This window comes from Pezoporus flaviventris, unplaced genomic scaffold (assembly GCF_033815535.1).
Source record: "Pezoporus flaviventris isolate CSIRO_AGI_PZ_B2104156 unplaced genomic scaffold, CSIRO_AGI_Pfla_v1 ptg000045l, whole genome shotgun sequence".
Taxonomy (NCBI): Eukaryota; Metazoa; Chordata; class Aves; order Psittaciformes; family Psittacidae; genus Pezoporus; species Pezoporus flaviventris.
Genome location: NW_026892593.1, coordinates 21,638,060 through 21,661,713, shown reverse-complemented (window position 1 = coordinate 21,661,713; position 23,654 = coordinate 21,638,060). Strand labels below are relative to the sequence as shown.

Here is a 23,654-nt window from a genome sequence, read left to right as displayed (position 1 = left end):
GTCCTGTAACATTTTCTCATTTTAATGCTTTGCCAAATACATGAGATCTCTGCAAGGCATTTTTCTATCAAAATGTGTAAAGATGACTAGTAAACATTTTGGAGGCCAAGAAAAGTGAAATGTCTGTGGTCTGCCCTAGAAATAACACTGGTGTTATTGCAATAGGGAATATTTATATTCAGCTTAGAAAAATCTTTCCTCAAGATATTTTCCAGTTATTGCAATTCTCAGGCCAGCATAAAGTCAGCTGAGAAAGAGCACTTCCTGACACCGCAATCAGGTTTACGCACTGCTTTGTCATGGGCAGCTGCTCTGTCATGGAAAGTAAGAATCATGGGATATTAGATTTTATGAACCTAAAGGTTTTCTTCCAATTTCATGTTGAGATATTTTGGTTTAAAATTCCCCAAGTTTAGGGGCCTAATGTTTACAATTCTGTTCCACAATGAGCTGAAGCCCACGCATTACGGTTGTCAGATGCCACCTATTGGCTCTGGTAGTGCTTGGTAGGTGGCACAGGTAACATAAGGCCCAGAGAAAAGGCAGATGAGAGTTAGGGGAGGGAAAGGGCTGTAGCCTAGAGAACACATGCCTTTTCCCAAGGTACGGATGTCCTAATTAATATAGACTCAGAAATGATCTGGTGCCATTTTCATTGTTGATTTTAAGTTTCAAGGGTCAGAAAATGCATACAACTGTGGCACTTAATCTGAAATCTTCCTCCTTTCCCATCCAGTTTAACCCTATCTCTGCTTGCTGTCTTGGGTTTATTTCTCTCCCATGTTTGGAAAAGAGGAAAGTAGACACTTCCGATGAGTAATTTACTGTTGAATAAAAACATCATGAAGTTTTTGGTTAAATGATGTGACAGAAGCTTTTCAGCTGGTCCTAGAAGAGGCAGTTGGGTACTCGGTGCTGTGCTGCTCCACTTCTCTGAGGCTGGGGGGAAAATAGAGTGTGGATTAGTACCCTTTTTCTTGAGAAAGACAAGCTCTCCTTCTGCTTTTAAGGACTGTTTTGACTGTGCATGTGAATTGAGCCTGGGGTTTTAAAAGAGCCAAACCTCATTTACAACAGCGTGAAAGAAAAAAAAGTATTTTGAAGTGTTTATCATTAAGGAGTTTGGCAAATCCATATGTGATAGAGGTTTTCACTGCACAGGCAAGAGTGCAAAGCAAACAGAGAAGAAAAAAAGCTGTAATGCTTTTTAGTAGGAGTGATTGGATTGTTTACAAAGTTCATGCTCTTGAGAGCTTGCTTGTTAGTGACAGTGAGGCAGTTAACTCTGGGACCATGGTGCAGCAAGAAGGTTAACTGTCAGCATAGCCCTGACCCACAATTGCTGCTGAGCGTTTAGAAGATCATCATGAGATCACCACCAGCTTTTTATGCTCCTCGCAACCAGCTGCAGAGAGCAAGGCTTTTGCTGAACACATCAGGTGTTTCACTTTTTATTGCCCCCATATTTCAGCACCTGAGTCTGTCAAACTTGTGTCAGCTTCTGGGGCTGAGTTTTACTCTTGCTGCTTGGACCTACAGGTACCCGGAGAAACCTTGTGCAGTTTTTCCAGCCCTTAGATGCAAAACTTTATTGAAGGACACAATGTGTGTTCAGAGGAGGAGCAAGAAACAAAGCTCTGGCCTTAATTTACTTACAAATAAAATCATGAACACTACAGGAACACAATGTGCATACCCAGACACCACAGTTTAGCATGGTTCCATGTAAAACAGAAACACAAAGGAGGAATTCCAGTAATTTTTCCCCTCCTTCAACCCCCCCCCCAATGCAAACAAATTGCAGATTGGTAACACTTAAAAAATCCAGTGAGGGCTCTTCATTAACGTTTTTTGGAGCCATGTAACTCATGTGTTTCCTAGTTCTTTTATTTTACAAACATTTTTTTCTGTAAACGCTGCTGATTAAGCCAGCAAGCACCATCAGGTTGGACCTGTGGAAGATGCAAAGCTTTGCTTTAAGGTGTACAAAATGCTTCTCCCCGTGAGAGCAAAAAAGGAGTACTGGAAGAAACAGTCAGAAAACATCTCCTGGGCTGGATTCCAGTTTCTGACCCAAGGGAAGCAGCTTCATTTGGCATGGGCACTCCTCTAAGCATTGTATCACCAGTGCAGAGGGAAGACCCTGAGGCCATTAGTATGAACAAAGCTCACAAGACCCTTAGGGCAGAAAAAGAAACAGATGGAAATGCTCTCAGAGCTATAGAGACAATGGCCACAGTGACCTGGGTTGCCTTTTCTGTTGCTATAATGTCGCATATGAATTTTGGTCATTTCTTTTTACCCTCCTAATAGCCAAAGAGGGTTGGTTTCCTTTCAAAAATCACTTTCCTCAGTATTTGCAATGATGTACATCACCACTGAATAAGAAGTTACAAATATATTGCTTTCTATAGCTTGCTAACTCAGAATGTTTTGATCAAAATGCCAGAACTCATCGTACGTGACAAACAAATAAAGCATTAATTCAGCTTCCAAACATAAATCCTAGCATGTCATAGGATTCAAATATTTCAGTGCTTTTCACATCATTCAGCTACTTAGCTTGTAGTCTTTATAGAACAGATTCTCCTTTTCATCAATTTATGTTTTTGCTGTCAGAAATGAAAAGCAAGGAAATTAAAGGCTCTGGTTGCTGTACCCACAGTCAGCATTAGCTGTATCTCACTGATTTCTCCTGTCCTTTTTCTTTCCGTCAGGTTGGGCTGAAGTCTGTAATTGAGCAATTTCCAGGCCAGCTTGATTTCGTTCTTGTGGATGGCGGCTGTGTCCTCAGTCACGGCCATAGGCAGCTGATGTGCCTTGCCCGGTCAGTTCTCAGCAAAGCTAAGATCTTGCTGCTCGATGAACCAAGTGCTCACCTGGACCCTGTGTATGTTTCATTAATTTGTTCTATCTTCTAATATGAAATAGGAAAATTAGTGAGGCAGCACCATCTAAAAAGCCCCTCTGTAATTTGTCTGGCCTGTTACTAAGCCTGATTTCAGTGATATGTCAGCAGTTCTGCCTGGGGGGTCAGGAAAGCCTAGTTACAACCTTAGCTTTATGGCCGATATGTACTTTCACAGCACAAATGCAGCAAGCTGAGATGATGATGCAGGGTGTTGGTGTCCATGCGCCTGAGCCTTCCAGCACGCAGCCAGACTTAAATATCATCAGTAAAGTTACTGGCAGCACCAGCATGTTCACTGCAGACTGAACGCCAACACTTATTTGCCTTTCAGAACTTCCCAAGTGATCCGGAAGACCCTGAAGCATGCATTTGCCAACTGCACGGTGATACTGTCTGAACACAGGCTGGAGGCGATGCTGGAGTGCCAGCGATTCTTGGTGAGTGTTTCTCATAGTCTCACATACTCTCCTTTAATTACATCTGATGAATGTGCAACAATGCACCAAGCAGAAATGATGAAATTGGCTGGGTTGGTGGGGGTCATTCAGAGCAACCTAGTCACCAGAAGAGCAGCATGCTCCTGTTTGCTCTTTCACCTGAGCTGTGGCACCTGTGTTCAGATGAGCTTTATGGAAGAGCTGGATTCCTTCTTTCATCCAGGAGGAAAGCTGTGTGGGCTATTCAACTGCTGATCCAGGTGCCTTATGTTGTCAATTGGCTCAGGAACTCCAGAAAAATACCAGCATCTCACAGAGCTTTATCATTGCAAATGCAGAGACGGCTGCACTTGCAGTAAGAGGCTGCATGGGGAAGAAGGGTTTCCTAAGAAAACATCTAGTGACCAGAATTACTGATTTCTTTCGTCAAGCCGCTTGAATATTCGTTTCTTGTTTAATTAAGGTGACAAAGTACTGAAGTCCTGGGGTATTTCCTTTGTTATATAAAAATCATTAGTAAAGGAAATAAAAGGCAAGTTATGTAATTGTTCTTAAAATTGTGGTTCCTTCCTCTGTATTTTCTTGACCCTTCCATAAGAGGGGACCTTATTCTTATTGCCTCCAGCCCACAGCTCAGGCTGTGTCGGCCCGCGCAGGCAGGCAGCAGGCAGCAGGCAGCCTCTGCCCGGAGCAGGGGTGCCACCCTCCAAACAACATTTTAGCAACAGAGCTGCTAACAGCTCTTTCCAGTCAGACCTGAGACGCGCTGCCACCACAGTGCCAGCGCAGGAGCCTCATTTTAACCTGTCTCCTGCCTGACAGGAGGCTGGCACAGCCTGACAGGGCAAACCTGTTGTCTCCTTCAAACAGGGGTGAGCAGCACTTCCTTGTTTGGCAAGAGGAAAGCAAAGAAGGCCTGGCACTGTGCTGGCAGCCTTCCCCTGTTTGTGATACAACTTTATTTTCTGCAGTTAACACTTTCTTAACGGGGCACTTTAGCTGTGCCACAGTACCAACAAACCATCTCAGAGGTAAAAAGCAAGTCGCAAGGAGAAACCAGCAAGCCCAGTGGCACTTTGTAACTTGAACAACAGGCAGCTTATCTACGTTAAAATTGTAATGTCTGTTTTTATGGTTGCAGTTTGAAATTGCAAGCTAGAAGTTAGAAATAGCCATTGTAAACCTGGCTTTTCCTGTTAGAGTAAGTTTTCTGTTATGCCTTCATGTCTCTTCCCTGCTGTGTTAGTCGTGTTAGCTGAATTCTCACAGCACCACCATTGCCCATCTAAGAGAGTGGTATGTTTCTCTAGGTAATAGAGGACAATAAATTGCGTCAGTATGAATCCATTCAGAAGCTGCTGAACGAAAAGAGCTCCTTCAGGCAAGCCATCAGCCACGCTGATCGCCTGAAGCTACTCCCAGTACACCACAGAAACTCCAGCAAGCGCAAACCTCGACCCAAAATCACTGCCTTGCAGGAGGAGACGGAGGAAGAAGTGCAGGAGACAAGGCTGTGAGGTGCAGTGTGGGCACCTTCTTAGTGGAGCAAATCGCCAGCAGTGCCCCACGAGGACAGCACCGGCGCTTCTGACCCTGCAGAGCTGGGCACAAATCAAACCTTGCATGAGGTGTTCACTGCAGTGACTACATGTGCATTGGGGAATTGCTTCCCTTCCATGGTTAATTGTGTGCAAGTTAGTACAGTCTTTGAAGTTTTGCCACTTGTAATGGTAAAACCAGACTTCCTTTGAAGAGCTGCTCTAATTCGGTACAAAAGACATGGCAAGCAGAATTAACCTAACTGGCCTGACGTAATCATTTCAGTCAACTTTTAGAAATGTTCTTGCTGGGGTGACAGCAGGCAGAATGTGAGAAAAATAATCAAACCTGAGTGGAAAATAGAAAAATCAGAATGTAAAAAGCTTCTTTGGATTCATTTCCTTCAAACAAATTACAGGACAATATCAATGAGGCACACAGAAAACTTCCTCCTCTTTGTTTTCCATGCAGCAACTGCGATTCCAACTTAGCCCAAGAGGCCAAATGCCCTTTCATAACAGCGCACTGCTCCATGGGCATAGGTGAGAATGAGGGAAGAGAAGACACTGACTTGCAAGTCAGTCAACATCTGTCACCTCTCCATGGGTAAGGGAGAACTGGTGTTTTCTCTTAGAACCTAGGAGACTGCCAGCCCAACCCTGCGCAGTGGGATGCGTGCAGGCTGACACAAGCAGCCAGTGACAGATAGGGCTCCTGGCAGCGGAACTGTGACAGTTTGCTTATGTGTGGCACCTTGACATGCCTTTTACTCTGGCCTACAAAAAAAACAAAACAGGGGAAACCTCTCAGAAGTAGACTTTAATAATGAAATTAATTTTTATACTCTTCTGGTTTGCAGTTTTATGATGAAACTGAACTTTCTCTAGGATATTTTATTTATTTCAATATTGTTGCAAACATTTACTAAGGAAATGATGTATTTTAAGAGTGATTATGTACTATAAAGAAAAATATATTTGTACAAAAGGTTTTATATTTGGATTGTTGGGGTGGTTTTGCTACTACTTTGATGTCACATCATGATAGAGCTGTTAGAAAAACGAGGACAGCCCCAGAGTTAGGCGAAGTACTGTCCGACGCTGTGTTTGTGCACTATTCTAGTGATACAGACATTTTAGATAGATTATATTTTTTCTTTAAATAAAAAATAAAAATAAAAATAAAAATAAACTGCCTGTATGACATGACATGTTACACCCCCCTCATGGTGCAGAACTCGCAGACCTGCTTTGCTACTTCCACTTCAGCCATTGCGGCCTCGCCAAGCGGGTGCATGATGCTTAACGAATACATTCTGTTTATTACAGAGCCGCTCGGGAAGATCTCACCGCTGCGCCTGGCCCTGAGCGGGGCGGGCTGCAGGGCCGGGCGGTGAGGGCGGCACTAGGTGGCGCTGCGGCGCTCGGACCGCCGCTGCCGGGCCATGCCGTGTCGGCCCACGTCCTCCTGCCGCAGCACCGCGCCGCTGCAGGCTGAAGCAGCCGCGTTCCTCAGCCTCCCGTATTCCCGTGGTGGTGGTGGTGGTGGTTTGGCAAAGGAAGGGCTCCAGAAAGAGCCGTTTTAAGGCACTGCTACCGCTACAACTGCTAGTCAGCAGCACCGCCACTCAAATGCTTTACAACGGTGAAGCACTCGCAGGTGAGCTTTTTATCTCACAGTGCTTGGGCCCTAAACCTGCAAAGAGCAATACATGGGAAGCTTGAAAATAAATAAACGCTTTTAGGTATCAGGTGGGAACTGCGGCTCTGCCCCAGCCTGTGACAGTGTCCCACGATACTGGGCACCAAGAATTACAGCTGGGCTCTGAACAAGAGCCACCAAGGTCACAGGCTAAGCCTGCAGGCACTCCAGAGCTCACTCTGGAGCAGCTGCTCACCCTCTCCCACCCGGGTTTTTCCTCTAGTTCTGTCCCACATTACACAGTTTCTGCGTATTTCCTCTGCAAATACAAGTTTTCTTTCTGTCTTATTTCCCCCCCCCCCCCCCATCCAGTCCTGTATACTGTAGTGCTGTTCTTGCTATCTTCTAGCACTTACCTGGCTCTCTCCTTTCTGTCTGCATGAACATCTTGCTGTTATGTTTTCCATGAAGTGATGCCTCTTGCTCACAGAGTGCTCTGCATACCTTTGGGTCTCAGTTTTGCCATATCACTGTTTCTCTGCCACTAAGCTCTGCATGCTTTGGCCTTTGTAACAACTGGAAACAAACTGTATACTGAAGTAGCATCACTTTTGAACCCCATCTCCATTCTCCCTACACCCAAACGGTTCACCTCATGCTGTGTATGGCTTTCCTCACACAGCCAGCTCTCCGTTTGTACAAGTCTTTACAGCACACATGGCCACGCCTGGTGGGGAGGCCGGGGCAGTTGCGCCATGGCCAAGCTGCAGGAGGAATGCCAAGGATCTCTCCTTTTTCAGGATATTACTCAGAGCTGCAGACATACCATGTGGGAGAGTTTATTATCCAAGTAAACAAGATGATACATAAAGATCAGCAGAAGAGAACCACGGTGGCATGAGGCTCAGTGCGCACTTCAAAACTTGCACAGTCAGTAGTGTTAATTTGGGGGTTCTTTGTTAAAGAGAGTGAGGAGGTGGACACTTGGACCAAGCGGACCAGGAGACATTTCAAGGAGGGAAGAGGTAAATACAGCAGGAACACGCAATAGGCAGGATGTGTGGAAGCTGCTGATGTGAACACTCAAAGGAGTGCTTTGAAGGCAAAAATAAGTCAGTGAGATCATGGTCCCTGCCCTGCAGCACAGCGCGCATCACAGCGGCTCCTGCCGTCAGCATCCTCCTGCCAACACCCTGCTGCCTGTCCCAAAGGGCTCAGGCAAGGGCTGCAGGAAGTCCTCTCTCTGCCCTCTAAGTGGGAAAAGGCAGAAGAGGAACATGCTGTTTCTTTCAGGCCAGAAATGCCACTTCAGCTACTTCAGCATTCAGGCTGGAACAGGGGCAAGTTGGTACCAGCCTCCATAACTAGGAGGAGGAGAGCATCTGCTTCCCAACCAGGGTCAAGAGGAGCGCGTTACCTTTTAGCACAAGTGTTCTTGTACTTGCTGTTGGTGGGATAACAGCTCCGAGGGCTGTTAACCTAAAGTTAACTGGGAGGTTGCACATGCTGTTCATGGTGGAAAATGGAGCGCGAGGGGGCAAAAGGGAAAAACAAAAGAAAATGAGGCTATAACCCAGGCACAGTGGAAGGAACAAACAATGACCTTCATGAACACAGGATGAGCATTACTCAAGAGATTTTTTCTTTTCATGAGCTTCACTTCAAATACATTTGATTGAAAAAAAAACCTGTATGTAAAAAAAATCCTTCTCACAAAGGACTTTGTTATTAAAAAAAAATACTGCTATTATTGGAAGGTGTGTGTGTACAATATATGGCTGAAGAAAAGAGCATGATGACTCTAGTACTACATATGATTTCATTTTCAGCCTGATAGGAAGAAACCAAAAAAACCTGTAGAGTGAAATTACTCTACAGAGGATCTGTAGCTCTCCTTCAGTACAGAGACGGGACAAGGGTGCAAACGGCAAATGCAGCACTGAGAAGCTCTTTGGGCAGCAAGGCCGAGAGCCACACCTGAGCTGTGCACAGTTGGCTGTCTTCGTAAAATTCACATACAAAGTGACTGCACAAAGCAGCTCAATTATCAGCACTAGCAGGAACTGCTCCAGATCTTACTGGGGGCAAACAAGTCTGCTCTTCTAAAAACCAATTTTGCTTTCACAGTTGCTTGACTGTCATCTTACCCATTTCAGTATTTTACTCATTTAATATCTGTTTCCCCGGTCTTTCCTAAGATCTGTGTCCTCCATTTCCACAAGCCTCAGCCTGTTACCCAGCATCGGAGCTGGTGAACACCTGATGGTCTCCACAGTTCTGGAATTCTGCCCTGTCTAAGCAGCTGGTTTGAGTTACTTCTCTGAAATGTGGCAGCTCCTTGAAAAGGTGCCTTATAAACATTTCCTCACCTTCATTCTGAATTGGCATAGCTGTTGTAGGTCAGAACTATGTAATTTGTTCTGCATTTTATTTACTTCATCTAAAAAAGTATTCTGGCAATTTTTGTCTCCTCTTTGTTATACAGATTTGGTATTTTAGATCTACCATCACTTGGCTATGATTTAACGTTTGGGGAAAAAAACCCCAACACTTTATAACTGAACAGTTGTTCATTAACGGACAATAAATTGCTGCTTAAAAATCCTGCAAATTAAACAATGTGCATTGCAATACAGTAACACATTTCCTTTGCAAACCCTTGTGCTCTCCAAAACCGATTTCCTATTCTAAGGATAAACAATATTACTACTAATTTTATTCACCAGGACGTACTTCAGTCTCAAAACACAACCCCTGTAAATGTAGATGAGGTTTTCAAGTGATGTCGAACTTTCTTGCCTGTTATTTTCTCTTCTTTCTCAACAGGTTGTTTCTCACAGGACTGAAGTTTAATGTACAGATGGGTTTTCTTTGTTTCTTCTCCACAGACCTTTTAAACATTGTAAAACTGAATTTCTGTCACTCTGGTATGTTCAGGGGCCTACAACTGCTGCTGATGTGTCTGTGATGAGCTGGTGAGTTCACTGCAGCCTCTGTATCCTGAAAAGGAAGGTGCCACCAACTGGACCTGGCAGTTGCTGGAGCAGTGCTTTCTCCTAAGCCTTGGCTGCATGGCAGGACACAGGGGAACGCACCCCAGCTCCTTTTGAGCTAGTATCAGCCAAACTACAGTTGGACCACCACTGTGTGGAGGAAGTCTTTCCTCTCTTCTAGACTTTCTTCTGTTCCTCGAAATCCTTAGAATCTTTCCAATACCTTAACTACACAAAAGCAAACCTCTGCCACTGCATCTGCTTTTGCTACAGCCCAGTACAAGCACACCTTGTACTGCCACCAACAGTTGTTTTGACTTCCAGTTTTTGAAGGCAGTCCACTTTGTAATCCTGGTCTCTTAATTATGGTTTGCACATTGTAAACATCACTTTAGCCAGAGTTAGCACCAAGAAAGTGGTCCCTCATCCTTTCTCCTAATTGGGTGCTTCCACAAGTTATCCTCCACCTATGGAGACTCTTCTGCTGCTCTGGTTTTATATGGAAACTGGAGGGTTTTGATTTGTTTCGCATATCTGTTGAATGGTTTTATGGGAAGGAACGTGCTCCAGCAATTCAGGCCTTCTGAGTTTGTCTTTGTTGAATGATGGAGCAGGCTTCTTCACCCTTTTTATTGTAGAGCTGATGCTCAGCAACTCAGTAACGAAGGCAAATATTGTCTGATGGACTCATTCTTTTAAGGAATATATTCCATGTTCTGTGCCATGAAATAAGAACCCTAAGGAGATGTGCTGAAAACTTTTATTTTCAGGACTTTGAGGGCTCAAATGCTTAGGATTTGTCAAGGTCACTGGTGGATGAGAATGACCTTTCATGTTTGTCTGGCTGAGGGGATTGAGCTGTGTGTAAGGAGTGTACTGTAGTTACTGTCTTTCACTGACCTAGTGGCCTGTGGAATGAGTGCAACCTTAGAAGCTTCCCTACACTTCCTGAAGTGGTACTCCACGTAGGCAGGGTATCTCCCACTTCACTTACCTCACCCCTTTTAAAGATATGGGAAGAGGGTTATAGATGGGAGTGGAGTGCAGTGTGGAGCAGCATGACTCACCATAGAGAGCTCATTTAAAACCTCTCTGCTGACAACACAAGAAGGAACGAAGAAGAAAGGTTTTCATAGACCGTAGAATGGTTTGGGTTGGAAGGAACCTTAAAGATCATACACTTCCAACCCCCCCCAGCCATGGACAGGGACATCTTCCACTAGACCACGTTGCTCAAAGCCCCGTCCAACCTGACCTTGAACACTTCCAGGGATGGGACAGCCACAGCTTCTCTGGGCAACCTGTGCCAGTGCCTTGCCACCCTCATACTAAAGAATTTCTTTCTAATATCTAATGTAAATCCTCCCTCTTTCAGTTTAAAGCCATCCCCACTTGTCCTATCCCTACATGACCTTGTAAAAAGTCCCTCTCCAGCTTTATTGTAGGCCCCTTTTGGTACTAGAAGGTGTTCTGTGTCTCCTCAGAGCCTTCTCTGCTCGAGGCTGAACAAGGCCAACTCTCTCAGCCTGTCTTCATAGGAGAGGTGTCACAGACCTTTGAGCATCTTTCTGTCCCTCCTCTGGACTCACTCCAACAGGTCTATGTCCTTATGTTGGGGGCCCCAGAGCCAGATGAGCTATATGCAGTACTCCAAAATGAGTAAGTCAGTATTGCAAGCCATGTATGAGGAGCACTGTCTGTGGCATTGCAGAAAGAACCTGAAGATGCAGTGAAACCCTGAGTGCACGACCAGAGCCTTGCCTCACTTCTGCATGATCTGTCACAATCCAAATGATAAACAAGCAGAGAAGCCAGTGTGTTCAGATGCAAACTACCGTATGGCTATATGCATTCACCTTTCGAGGGCAGGAACTGATACCATGTAAGAAGAGAGCTTCACAGTTACTACAGAAGATTAGATTCAGTTAGGTGACTGAAAAATAGCATGTGATTGAAGATGTATGAAGATCACAGATGTGCTGAACAGACAGACATGTTAGCAGATAAAGGTTAACCAAGTAAAAGATGCAGATGGAGGGAGACTGGGACAGCGGACTAAAAAGCAAGGCTAATGGGGGTATTGAAAGGCAATGCTAAATGTAGTGAGAGACCTAACTTTAAAGCATGAACAGAGTTACTCTGTCCTCTGCAGATTTCACTCAAAGTACAGCAAAGATGACTTTTGATTCTCACAGACAATATGCATAGTCTTAAAATACATCTCAAAATGTGCTTTAGGACACTGTGCCCAAGATCCTCCCACACAGGAACACACTGCTAAGTTGTGATTTAAATGAGGTCTGCCATCCCCAAGGTGTATTTTCAATGTAGGACAAACCTAGCTTAGATGCATGCCAGGATTTTTCTTTATAGCCTTATTAAAAAAAAAAAAAAAAAAAAGAATTATTGTTATTACAAATACTGATGTTGCAGTTGCATGATCCCTACAAAATATGTTTTCTGTGTTGCTCCTCACCAGGGAATTCATGCCTGATGATCTCACACAAGCTACTGCGCCACTGCTCACACTGGTTCAGGGATCCTGGTTGCTGAGATCCATTACTCTGCTCTGACCTGCAGTGGTTTGCAGCTGATTTATTCTGCTGAGAACCAACTGCAACTAATTTTTCAGCACTAAATTACTGGGAAAAAAAAAAAAGAAAAAGAAAAAAATCAACCTCTAGAGAAATCACCAGCATTTGTCTTTCTTACTATCACAAAACAAACGGCAGTTTTAATAAAACAGTGGTTACTGAATGATAAGGTACTTTACAAATATACTGTGTGGGAAATGATTACAGAAATAAGCTACTAATACTCTATATGTATAGAGATAACACACATCCAAACTAACGGACAGAAAGACAATATGCAGTACAAAAATTTTATTTCCATGAGCTTGGGGTGACTGTTCTACATACAAAGGTGAAGCGTCAGGTAACAGTTCAGTAATCCTTCCCTCTTCCAGGCTTAATTTGAGAAAAATGCTACTTTGGAAGTTATAGGCATGACCATGTCCACAGCTCTTAAAACCATCCCTGGGTGGCCCATCAGCAGGCACCCAAGTCTGATCTTTGGAAAACTCTACACTTTCCTCTGCCAACCATAAACCAGGACCTACACACGTGTGTTTCCACATCACTACCATTCACAAGTATGCAACTAGCGACTGTAAAGAGAGACTGGGGAAATACACCCTTCATAGAAATTCTCCCTCCTGGGAACACGAGCTACCTCTGTAGTGGGGGGAAAATGATAAAGACTTTAATTTTAACTGCAACTCAAGTATAATTAATTCCACAGCAATTACATCTTAAATCCACAATAGAAATTGATAATTACATAGTAACTCGTTATCGCTACTACATTATCTCTGATAATACCGTAGTTAAGCTTGCGCTCAAATTCCGTTTCAGTAAAGTCTGTTTCTGTAAAACACTATTATTTCTCAGATATTTTTAAAACACTAATGAAGTATATAAAAGTTTACAGTATACAAGAAAAGTTAAAATAAGAAATGATCACATTGTCTTCAGTTTTATCAAAGAATAAGAGTCTGAGAAAAATAACTTATTGCATTTTAATTTCTCAATCTCTTTCCTTTTTTAAAGGATAAAAGTTATAACGGAAATCCATGACATTTTAGATGAAGAAAAGATTGGGAGAAACAAAATCACAATTTAGCAGGCAGAGGATGGGGAAAATCAAAGTATTCAGTATGGCTTGTAGCTGAAAGTAATTGATCTGCATTTCTAATCATTTTAGTTATTGCCACATTCCATTAAGTTTTCAATAAGTGAAGATAAAACCACGTCTTTAAAATGCATGTACAATAGCATTAAGCCATTGCTGTACATATTGTGCAACTCATCTGAATGCAGTTTAACACGTGAACTTAATAGAATATATTTATGTACAGTATATACACAAACAGAATCCTCTGGTAATACCCCTGAATATTATCAGTTAAATGAGTAATTTTCATAATAAAGAAAAAAAAAACAAACCCCAAACATATTTGAAGGTGGCAAAACTGCCCATTTCTGAAGTTTAAATCAATATAATTTCTAGCTGATTTACACAGAAATAAAACTGTGGTCCTGTACAAACTTTACATTACAGGGAAACAGTTTATTTTAAAAAATATTTACATATTTGAGTACTTCATTCTTTGCAATAGCGATTATATGAACACAGAAAATAGTATGGTAGGCAGGTTTATTTATTAGATTTTTCTATTGGTTCTTTTTTGTGCAAATTCCAGATCTCTCGTTTTGTCGTGTTATCTGCCTCTATTTGCCTTGTATTACTGCTGCTGCTTTTTTTAGTATTCTGAGAAGGCTGGGTGACTTTACTTCTAGGAACAGGAAGAAAAGATTTAACTCTTGAAACACCCAACTCTGTCTTTGATTTACTGTTGCTGCTTTCCACAGTTCGACTGCTGCTGAGAGGACACGTTCCATCCTGTGAACAAAAAAAAACATTTTCTGTATAAATAATTATTGCCATTTGGGCTGAAAAACAACCAACCAACCCTACCAGCCCTATAGAACCCATGTTATTTACAACCTTTTGCAGTTTAATATGACAGCGTCTTACTACCTGGTGAAGAAACTATGTCGCTTTTTTGCTTCTTTGACTGAAAGGAACTATCATCAACACCTTCAAATACCAAAATAGGTCAATGGGGTGTTTGCCACTGAGAAAAAAAACTTAGATTTCCTTCTCAGCTGTTTCAGTTTTAGGAGCGCCCAAATAAAAAATGCATGTACTTTCTTCCATTAGTGTGGAAAAAATGACAGGTGCAGACACAGCTAAAAGGGAAAAATGGAAATTTAGGTAGTTCTGAGGAAAAAATTCAGCATTACAGCTTGAATAAAGATACTCATTTTTGTACCAGCAAGGCCATAAATAACAACAAAATAATTATGACAAAGGCCAACATTTCAAGAATGGAAGTTGAAAGGGTAGTTACATTTTAATTATTTGTGCTAAGTAGCTACAGTCTTAACAATGGGACTATATTCACCCTGCCCAAATTTAAATACCTGAAAATGCCAAAGTCAGGTACATTGTTACTGTTTGTTCCTTTATTGTCAAAGAGAAAAAGGTTAGTTAAGCCATTTTATGATGGTCACTAACATATCTTTTATGAGAGATGCCTACCTTTCCACTGACAGGAAAGGGGAATTGGGACTGTTGGCATCAGCTGAATCCCGATCACCTTCTCCGCAGCAATATTAAAAAGTTCATTTTCACCATTACCATCAGCTACTGATCTTCACGTAAAGGTTGCTGTCATGAGAACAGACTACTCATTGCCACATATTCCTTATTAATTCCTGATTCCATCATTTTTTTGTATCCTGGATCAAAGATTTTGCATCTCTTAACAGTTTTCTCTTTCCCCTTCACGTCCTTGAAAGCATTTCTTCTTCCAGCCAATTAAAAAAAAAATAATTATGGGTGTGTTGCCGTTTGAAGTCATTTGTCTCGTTGTTGTTGGTAAGATCTCTGCTCCTGCAGTATTGCTTTTGTTGCCTGCAGAACTCCATTTACGTTCAGAAAAGAAGGCTTTTCTAATTGCAAACTTTTTCAGACACCAGTTTTTGCAGCTGAGTGTTCATCATTGTTACAAACTGCCTCTAAAAAGTTTTCACTTTTGCTTGCAAACTGAGACTGTGCTCTTCCAGATTTCTGAGAAATTTGTTGTAGTAATGACTAAATCTAGAACAGATCTAAATCAGATCTACTAGATCTCTTTCCCTCTAACAAAAAGTTGGGTTGTCTTTCCTTCATTTTGGCCAACATTTGTGCACAAAGATACGGGAAATTATGTTTTTTTATTCGGTATGAAATATTTTGACTAATTTCTTCAAAAAACTCAAAGGTAGCCAAGCCTGTCTGCCTCCAAAGTCAACAGTTATGCCTTACACTCTTAAAAGGCATTTTAAAAGAAAAAGAAAAATCACTGGGAAAAATTTACGGTAGGAATGGATAGGTCAGCTGGCTTACCAAATGATCTAGGCATGACCACTATGTGGAGCTCTGATTTGGAATGTCTAAAGTTAATGTTTAAAGAAATATTCAAAACCAGTATATCTAAACGTGGATCTGCAATGTTAAAACTTTTTCTGTTACCAGAGACTGTTCCCCGGATTTTAAATAAAATTACAAAAAATATCCCAACATTTTGAATACATGTGTATGAAAAAATACAATGGTGAGGGTGGTGGGATATCTCATCCAACTTTAGCTTTTTTAATGCTTAGGTCTGCAAGTTAAGCTGTTTTCAGGGCTACTTCACTGTACCTGCAGAAAAAATAGAATATCTCTAGGAAACAATGTGTCAGTAAGATAAAAGTGTCTGGACTGGACTCTAGAGAACCCCTTTCAAGGGAACATAGAGGGCCTAGTGAGGGAACACAGGCAACAGCTTCTGCTCTGGCTGAGGTCAATTGAGCCATGCACAGAGGCTCTCTTAATGCTCAAAACCACAGGCAGCCAGAAAGAAAAGAAAAAAAAAATGTAACAGAGAAAGTGTAATTTTTGCTTTATTATCCAAAGAATGAAAACTAAATAGGATGTAATTTCATCTTCAGATTTAGCAGGGATGTTAGTACCCACGGTTAATTATTTCAGTTTCTGAAAAGACAATGCCAGTGGACCTGTTAGGCCTTCCAGTAGTATTCAGCTTATCTTCCCACTCTGAAACTGCTCTGAAGTTGAAGTTTGTTTACATTTAGTTTGTTTAGATTGCCAGTATCACCCAACTTACAACAAAGTTTCTTGTTTGGTTCTCATAAATAAGATGGCAAAATAAATAAATATACTACAAGTATATTACAAAAAATAGCCAGGTAGAAAAAGAAACTGAATACCCTTAAAAAAAAAAATAAATGCTACTCTTCACAAACTCTGGTAATACCATCTCTTCTCAAAATTTCTACCTCTGAGATCAGAGCTTTTACACCAGAGCAGCTCAATTCTACTTAGATAACAACACTTAGGAAAACAGTGGTTTGAAATAATAAATATTTGGGTAACCACTACAAAATAAATAAATAAAGGTACAAAAATGAACCATGAGCCAGCAATTTTGCATGAAGAATTTTGAAGTTTTACGCTTTTGCAAACTGTATAACATTAACTGTGGGTGCTGGAGGGTGAACTGTGGGTGCTGGAGGGTGAACAATGAACCCAGGTTTTATTTCTCTTAAAATCTGATCCAAGTAACATACAATGTCAAAGTAATGTCAACAATACTTGGCCTAGGGAGATGGCTTTATGTAAACATGAAAACTGGAGCAAATACATCCATTGTTTAATGAATCTTTAGTTTCTATTAAGACACATGGAATAGACTTGGCATGGTATGTCTAGCAAGTTTCCTAAGAATCATGACAGTTTATTCTTGCAAGAAACAGGGCCCTGGAACACAAATTCTTTGAATTCAATCAGGAATCCAAATTTTGAAGAAACTAAAGACACCTTCTCTATCCAACTACAAAAATCATTACACTTACCTTTTGTGCTGTTGTTTTATTTGGATTAGTACCACTTGCTGAAAACACGGGATTGTTCTGGGAGTTACTGAACATCAATAGCTCATCCTTAGAATCTGCAATCTAAAAAAGATAGGAAAATGGTGATTTTTTTTTAGTTATTCACAGCAGAGATTAAGTTTCAATTTGCCAAATTTGGGAGTCTTTATTTTATTTTTTATATAGTTTCTGTGCAATACAATGCATAAACATCCAAAGAACATGTTAAATATTTTCCCTTTACTCGTGAGTGCATTTGTAAGAAATAACGGGAGAGATTTCACATCAACCGTTATCAGAGGAAAGTGAAACATACATTTCCAGAGCAGTACTACTCAGCAGAGCTTGAGGGTAGTTTCCCATTGAATTTTATCTAGACCCAGGAACATCACAGAAAGGAATGATCCTCTTCTATTCCTCCTGCTATGTGTCTTGCCTATTTTTTTCCATCAGCCCTTGTGACCATCAACACAGAAAGTCTTATCAGCCTTCTGTCTTCACTGAAAATTGGGTATTTTCTTCTGGGGCAAGATGATCTGATTCAACTCAGCAATTGCAAAAGTTCTCAATCCAAACATAACAGAGGCAGCAGAAACATATTTGAGTGAAAGGGCAAATCAGAGAGTAGAAGTACTTACTTTGATGGCAGCCTGAAATTACATCACACAAAGAAAACATGCAACAGCACCCTCACTTCTGTAAGACTCTACTAGGCAGCTGGTGAATTAACAACAGAAATTCCAGCCATGGATGGTTCCACCCATGATGAGGAAACTGAACAAAAGACAGTGACATCTATCTCCTTCCTTATCTAACCCATATTTCCTTGAATTGTAAACAACAAGCAATTACATTTTAAATGTTATTAAACACAATTTTCAATTGGTTACAATTTCTTCAAGCACATCCCATTCTTTCAAGGATAGCTATGGTAAATCCCTGCTAACTGACTAGAGAGTAGCTTGCCAGCTTGGCACATGTGACTCATGCAAGTCCTGTAAATACTTTAAACAACCAACCCCAAACAAAACACTATAATAAAGGATCTTATTAAATAGGTTGAAAAATCTTCCCAAATACAGTATTTCTTTTTTTTAAATAAAAACTTGGTTGACTTCTAGGGATAAACAGAATACTTAATAAAGTAAAACTAATGAAACTGCTGTTCAGGGAGATCCTAGAGGATGTAATTCACAGTCTAACTGGACAGTAGCTGAAGACTGACTCCATCTGTGCTTCAAAAGATACAGAACAGCTGCACTGGTGTGAACACAACCGGCTGTCACAGCCATCTACTTCTGCTTTGCTAGGAGATAAAAAGGAAAAGAAGAAATAGCTGCACCTACATGGAGAGCTGGATGCTTTTAGTGTAGAAGGAAAAATGAGAGAGATCCACGACTTCACCCTCTGCTCCAACAGGCTTTCCATAACCACCCACAATACATTCCAGTGTGGAACACAGCCCCAGACCTGAGTTTTGCAAGCATCCCTCACCTTCTTCTGCCACTGTTAAAGAAAATGAATTAGGCCAATCCATTCTTTCTTGCTTGGGGAAGCAAAACGGCATTTTGCCTACACAGCAGAGGAGCTTTGAGCCGGTTCTGTGATGGCTATTGGGATTACATCAAACAAACCAAATGTGCAATGCATATTAGGAAAAACTTCCTATGTCCTTAAGGCTACAAAATAGTTTCCCAGTGGAAGCAACGATAGCATGAAAGATAACATGGGGAGCAATAACGCAGCTATTGTCACCTGCATTTATGAACTTCTCAATTTCAGCCTCCACTGAAAAAGTCTTCACACGAAAAAATAGTGAAGGTGTAATTTAAAATACTGTACAATAAACTAGAGCACTTACTCTCAAATGTATAATTTATTAGTTGACTTTGGCTTATTCCCAAATAATTTAATTATTTTCTTCAGTTCAAGCAGTGCTTGTAAATTAAAAATTAATTTTAAACACATAGCAAACAACTGCATATGGTAATGTAGTAGATTATTTAAAAGCCTTGTGTTTACCTTGCTTATATCAGGCTCAGATTTGCTGGAACACATACTCTGAAGTTCCTGCACAAGATCTACTTCATCATCAGAACCAAGGGACAGTCTCTGCTCCAGATTTAATGTTTTCAATTGATCCTTCTCTGAAGATCTGGTTAAAAAAGAAAAAAAAGAAACAGAGAGAACAATTAAAATTAAGCTATGATACAGAATCTAAGAATAAATATTATACACGCCTGAAAATAGTAATTCCTTTCCAAATCACCTTTACTACCACAAATTATTCTCTTCATTCTTGTTGTGGTTTAAGCTAAACCCAGGACAATTCTGAAATTTAAAAAAGGATTCTTCTGCCTACTCTGTCCAAAGATTCTCCTCTTTTTAAGGTAAAGCAATCAATTTTATCCCACTCTCCTTTTTGAACTTCATTCTAAACACTTAAAAAAACCCTGGCATACTGGAAGCATAAATATTCTATGCTCTCTGTGCCTGAATATCCAAGGCTTCATATTGAAGCTTCAAATGCAGTTCCCTCTGGCTAATTCGTACACTTCCTTAGAGAAACTCTGTATCATTTAGACTAAAATGCATGCACTATACCATTGTGAATTGCCATTCAATAAACTGAAAGAGCCAGAGGAGTTTTTAAAATATAATGCCAGGTGAGAAAGGCATATGGGTGGCTTTTCATGGCACAGTAACTGTTACATAATGTTCTCAAGTCACAGACTATTCTGTTATATAAAAAAAAAAAAAAGGCAGTGCTGCAAGGTTTGGGTTACAGAAATAGATTCTAAAATGATATCAAATTTTTTTTCTCTCCGAAGTTAAAATTAAAAAGGATTCCTTTCTTCAGATTTGGAACCAAAACATTAACAAACACAAATTCTTCATATATTCATTATAATATGCAGGTTTACAACATAATTTTATCATCTTTCTTGTTTGCTAAATGTTATAAATACCAGAAACTAAAACTTACTTGGTGGTGAGAGAAGCTCTTTTCTTACGGTTTGGTTGCGATATAGTCTTGGATTTTATACCTGCACAAAAGAGAGATTGACTTATTTGTGTGTTATCATGTACACTGATTTCTTTATCCTAAAATCTGCAATAAACTGGAAAAATGGGTTACTATTTACTGCCTAATTATATCAATAGAGTCTGTCAAAGATCAGAATACATCCCCTGAAACTGCTCAGAATAGCATTAGGAACTGCTCAAATGGCAAATGGGGCATGAGTTGCCAAAGCTTTTTTAGAAGACTGACCATTAAGTTTCTGTGTGAGGCAGCTGTACCACCTTTACTGGCTCTCTCAAAGAGAAATCACTTGTCAACAGGAAAAGATTTTCATTTGCTTCATTTATGTAAAATCAAACAACTTACCTTTGGAAACAGGAACAACATTTGATTCTGACAGTCAGAAATGGAAGGCTACTGAAATTAAATTCACCTTTTTTTTTTTTACTTATATTCACATATATTAACTGAACTCCAAAAACACTTTCAGGAACAATATACTGTATCAAACATCCTACTTCAGGTTGTGTTCATCTGATATCTTAAATCCTCTTAGTGAGATTAGATAAATTCACAATTCAGAGAACCAGCAAGCAAAATCAGGACATTAAACTGCATTTCAGAAAAAGCAGACTTCTTTCTGAACAAGAGCCAAAGAAACGAATAGCTCAATTTAACATTACAAAGTACCAGGCATCAAGTATTTCAGTCTTTTATATATGAAGTAATTGAGGCTAGAATCGCTGTTTCTAAAGTGTATGTGAGGAAGCCTCTTTCTAAATCCTGTCCTAACTCTCCTCTCTGAAGGAGTTACCTTGATTTTCTGAAAGCAAAAAAAGTAACTTGTTTTTGTCCTCTAGAAGTTTTTTTCCGGTTTATGTTGCATTCAGTTATGGTATTCCTATGTTGTTCTTCTAGACATATGTGTACTTCTAGAATAATGATATGCTGCTTCTGTACATACCCAGACATTATCCCAGTGTGGTAAACTGCTTATTAGATGGCGTATGATCTTGAGTTGAAAAGACATTTCAAAAGTGTCAGTGACAAAGTAACTTGCAAAGCCATACACACGCATAGACTGAGTCACATAAAGCCTTCTTTATCAAGCAGCATACTGAAAATGACATAGGAACTTCCTGAAGGCGTTACAGTACCTGTGACTACAGAGTTTTTTTGCAATTAAAGTGAAAATCAAGCATAAATCTTTCATTTAAAACCAAAAATCTCCTCCTTCCACTACAGGGCTTCTGGATTATTCAACTCAGTTTATCTAGTAAGATTGAACAAGGGAAGCATGATCTGAGGATGCATGTATTCATTTACTTTTACATGGATTCAGACAATAGTTATAATTGTAGTAAAGCTATAAAGCACATGTAAAAACAACCCCAAATGTAGGCACATACTGCAAACTAGGTGCAGAACTAAGGAGAAGCTTTCTCTCATCAGGTGTTGGGGAAAAGACTGATAGGGAAACGTTCCACGCAGTATGAGATGGAACCAGTCCTTGCTCTTCCACCATATTAGCCAAAGCCTACCTCAGTATCAGACAACAGGAAGGGCATTAGAACAAACAAACAAACAAAAATAAATTAATTAGGATACCTCATAGCCACAAAGAAATAATTTTTTCTTGAGGAAAAAGTAAACAGTTTTTTACTGGTAAACATAAACATGAGTGTCATTTAATTGAGAATTTTTAATTCACAATATAGAAGAAAAGTTAGATTCGTATCTATGCAGCTTAATGTCCCACACCTCCTTTCAGAATTGAAAATATAAGGCTTTACCTTCAGTATGTGTCTCCTGCTTATTCCATGACTGAGAGGATAAATGGCCTGACTTTTTGCGAGGACTTGTGCTCACTTTTCTCCAAGAAGTATTCTCGCCTCTTTTCTTAGTACAATTTTTGTAGCTTGAAACAACGGATAAAGGAAAATTTCCTCCCTTAAAATCTGCTATATAATTATCTAGCTCTGAAACAAAAGTATAACAATGTTAAGAAGAATTGACTGTTGAATATGGTTCTTCCTTAACTACCTTATCCAACTACTTAGTTTAGCAACTGGAAATGCTTCTAACCACATGCCTCCCATCATTACTACAGTCATGTTTTGCGCAAGTTTTGAAAAAGGAATTGAAAAGTTAAAAGCCCCACTTTGGCCATGTACAACTACTTGCCTTTTAGACAGTTCATTGTTACCTGTTCTGGGTAGAGGACAGCCATGCAGGACAGCTTTATTTAGCAAGATACTGAGAGCAGCTTTAACAACAGCCTGTTGACCTTGGCTGGGATTTTTTTTGGCCATTACTTGTCCTGGTACAGATGGTCTTTTCACAGAGGCTCTGGAGAGTATTGCTTCTTGAACTCTGGGAGCTATCACAGCATTCCACAATTTGGACATCCACCTGTAGGCACACAAACAATCCCTCAGCTTCAGAGACAATTATCAAACCCCAAGATTTTATACTTTGGGTAACATAGCAGATTTTGCATTTTCACAAAGCACATATATTTTGGACTTAATAATGTACCTTATGTCAGAGAGGAACTGATTTTATTTAAGGTAGAGTTTATTGTTTCTTTTATATTAAATTATTTGACCTAACTTTCTTCAGGTTGTTTTGGCAAACTATTTACCATCTGAGGTTTGCCTCCTTCAGATAAGGACTATAAAACACCCTTTTCATTTTAAGGCTAACAGAAAGGATGTCCCCAAAAGATGTGTGTTTATGTATATACAATAAAAGCCCCTTTCACCTTTGCCAGTGCATGGAGAAGTTTCCATGCCTGCAGGTGTTCATTCATAGCCTACTTGCTGCCAGTGTGAGAAAAAGGAGGTATTCAGTTATGACTGCACCCTTTCCAGTCTCCTCCATTTCAAAACTTGTCCAGTTTACAGGACTTTTCTATTCATACAGCTGCCTTGCTCTCACTCTCCTTTTGTTTATTTGATCTATGGTGAACTCTGTTTCCAGGATGCCGTGGGTTTTCCAGATAGTCTGGTTTAGAGAGTGGGTCTGATTACAAGAATTTGATTCAAAAGGACATGGTTCTTCTGGGACTTTTGCTTTTCTAAGAGAGAAATATTACACTGTTTTTAGCACAGAAGTGAAAAATTTGTGTTAGATAATAAATAAATGCTATTTCTTACAGCTTATAGTACTCAAAGGATAAAGGCTACGAGTTTCAGACTTAGGGCTCGGCTCACATCTATAACAGACACTGAAGCAATCTTTTTTAGATCAAATCCAACTTTTTTTTTTGTTATAGCCTCTTATGGGAGGTAGATGGTAAGACTGAGAGTCAGAGGGTTTATTTATAAGAAAGAGCTGTGCTTCAGCTCTGCAGAAATCCATTAGAAAAAGTCAAGGCTAAACTGTCAGTTTGACTTAAATGAACCATTTTGTTGTATACACTGATACACAGAAACCATCTATTATCCAACAGATTATGTTGACCTGCTTTGGATTTTTTTTATTTTTTAGTTAGAATGCATAAATTATTTGATAGATGTATTTCTGGTTGGTTATGAAGCATAAGATTGAGCTTCTATGGTG

General features: G+C 40.2%; 2 protein-coding genes across 11 annotated transcripts in view; one reads left to right on the top strand and one right to left on the bottom strand.

The window, feature by feature from the left end:
* The window catches only part of CFTR (CF transmembrane conductance regulator), an 89,306-nt gene extending 83,247 nt beyond the window's left edge, over window positions 1-6,059 (top strand). For 2 of the 3 annotated variants that reach the window (XM_061467652.1, XM_061467651.1), the window contains exons 25-27: window positions 2,718-2,890; window positions 3,243-3,348; window positions 4,659-6,058. In XM_061467652.1, coding sequence (XP_061323636.1) covers window positions 2,718-2,890; window positions 3,243-3,348; window positions 4,659-4,865 — 486 coding nt within the window. In that variant the 3' untranslated portion in view covers window positions 4,866-6,058. Of the gene's footprint in view, window positions 1-2,717; window positions 2,891-3,242; window positions 3,349-4,658 lie in introns of all 3 variants that reach the window. The other variant, XM_061467650.1, reaches the window with a different exon arrangement.
* A 6,332-nt stretch (window positions 6,060-12,391) lies between these two features.
* The window catches only part of CTTNBP2 (cortactin binding protein 2), an 84,377-nt gene continuing 73,114 nt past the window's right edge, over window positions 12,392-23,654 (bottom strand). For 3 of the 8 annotated variants that reach the window (XM_061467643.1, XM_061467644.1, XM_061467646.1), the window contains exons 18-23: window positions 22,297-22,502; window positions 21,884-22,069; window positions 20,052-20,112; window positions 19,088-19,220; window positions 17,048-17,149; window positions 12,392-13,985 (exon numbers count right to left, since the gene is read on the bottom strand). In XM_061467643.1, coding sequence (XP_061323627.1) covers window positions 13,740-13,985; window positions 17,048-17,149; window positions 19,088-19,220; window positions 20,052-20,112; window positions 21,884-22,069; window positions 22,297-22,502 — 934 coding nt within the window. In that variant the 3' untranslated portion in view covers window positions 12,392-13,739. Of the gene's footprint in view, window positions 13,986-14,687; window positions 14,953-15,295; window positions 15,584-17,047; window positions 17,150-19,087; window positions 19,221-20,051; window positions 20,113-21,883; window positions 22,070-22,296; window positions 22,503-23,654 lie in introns of those variants that run through there. The other 5 variants (XM_061467647.1, XR_009745933.1, XM_061467648.1 and 2 more) reach the window with 5 other exon arrangements.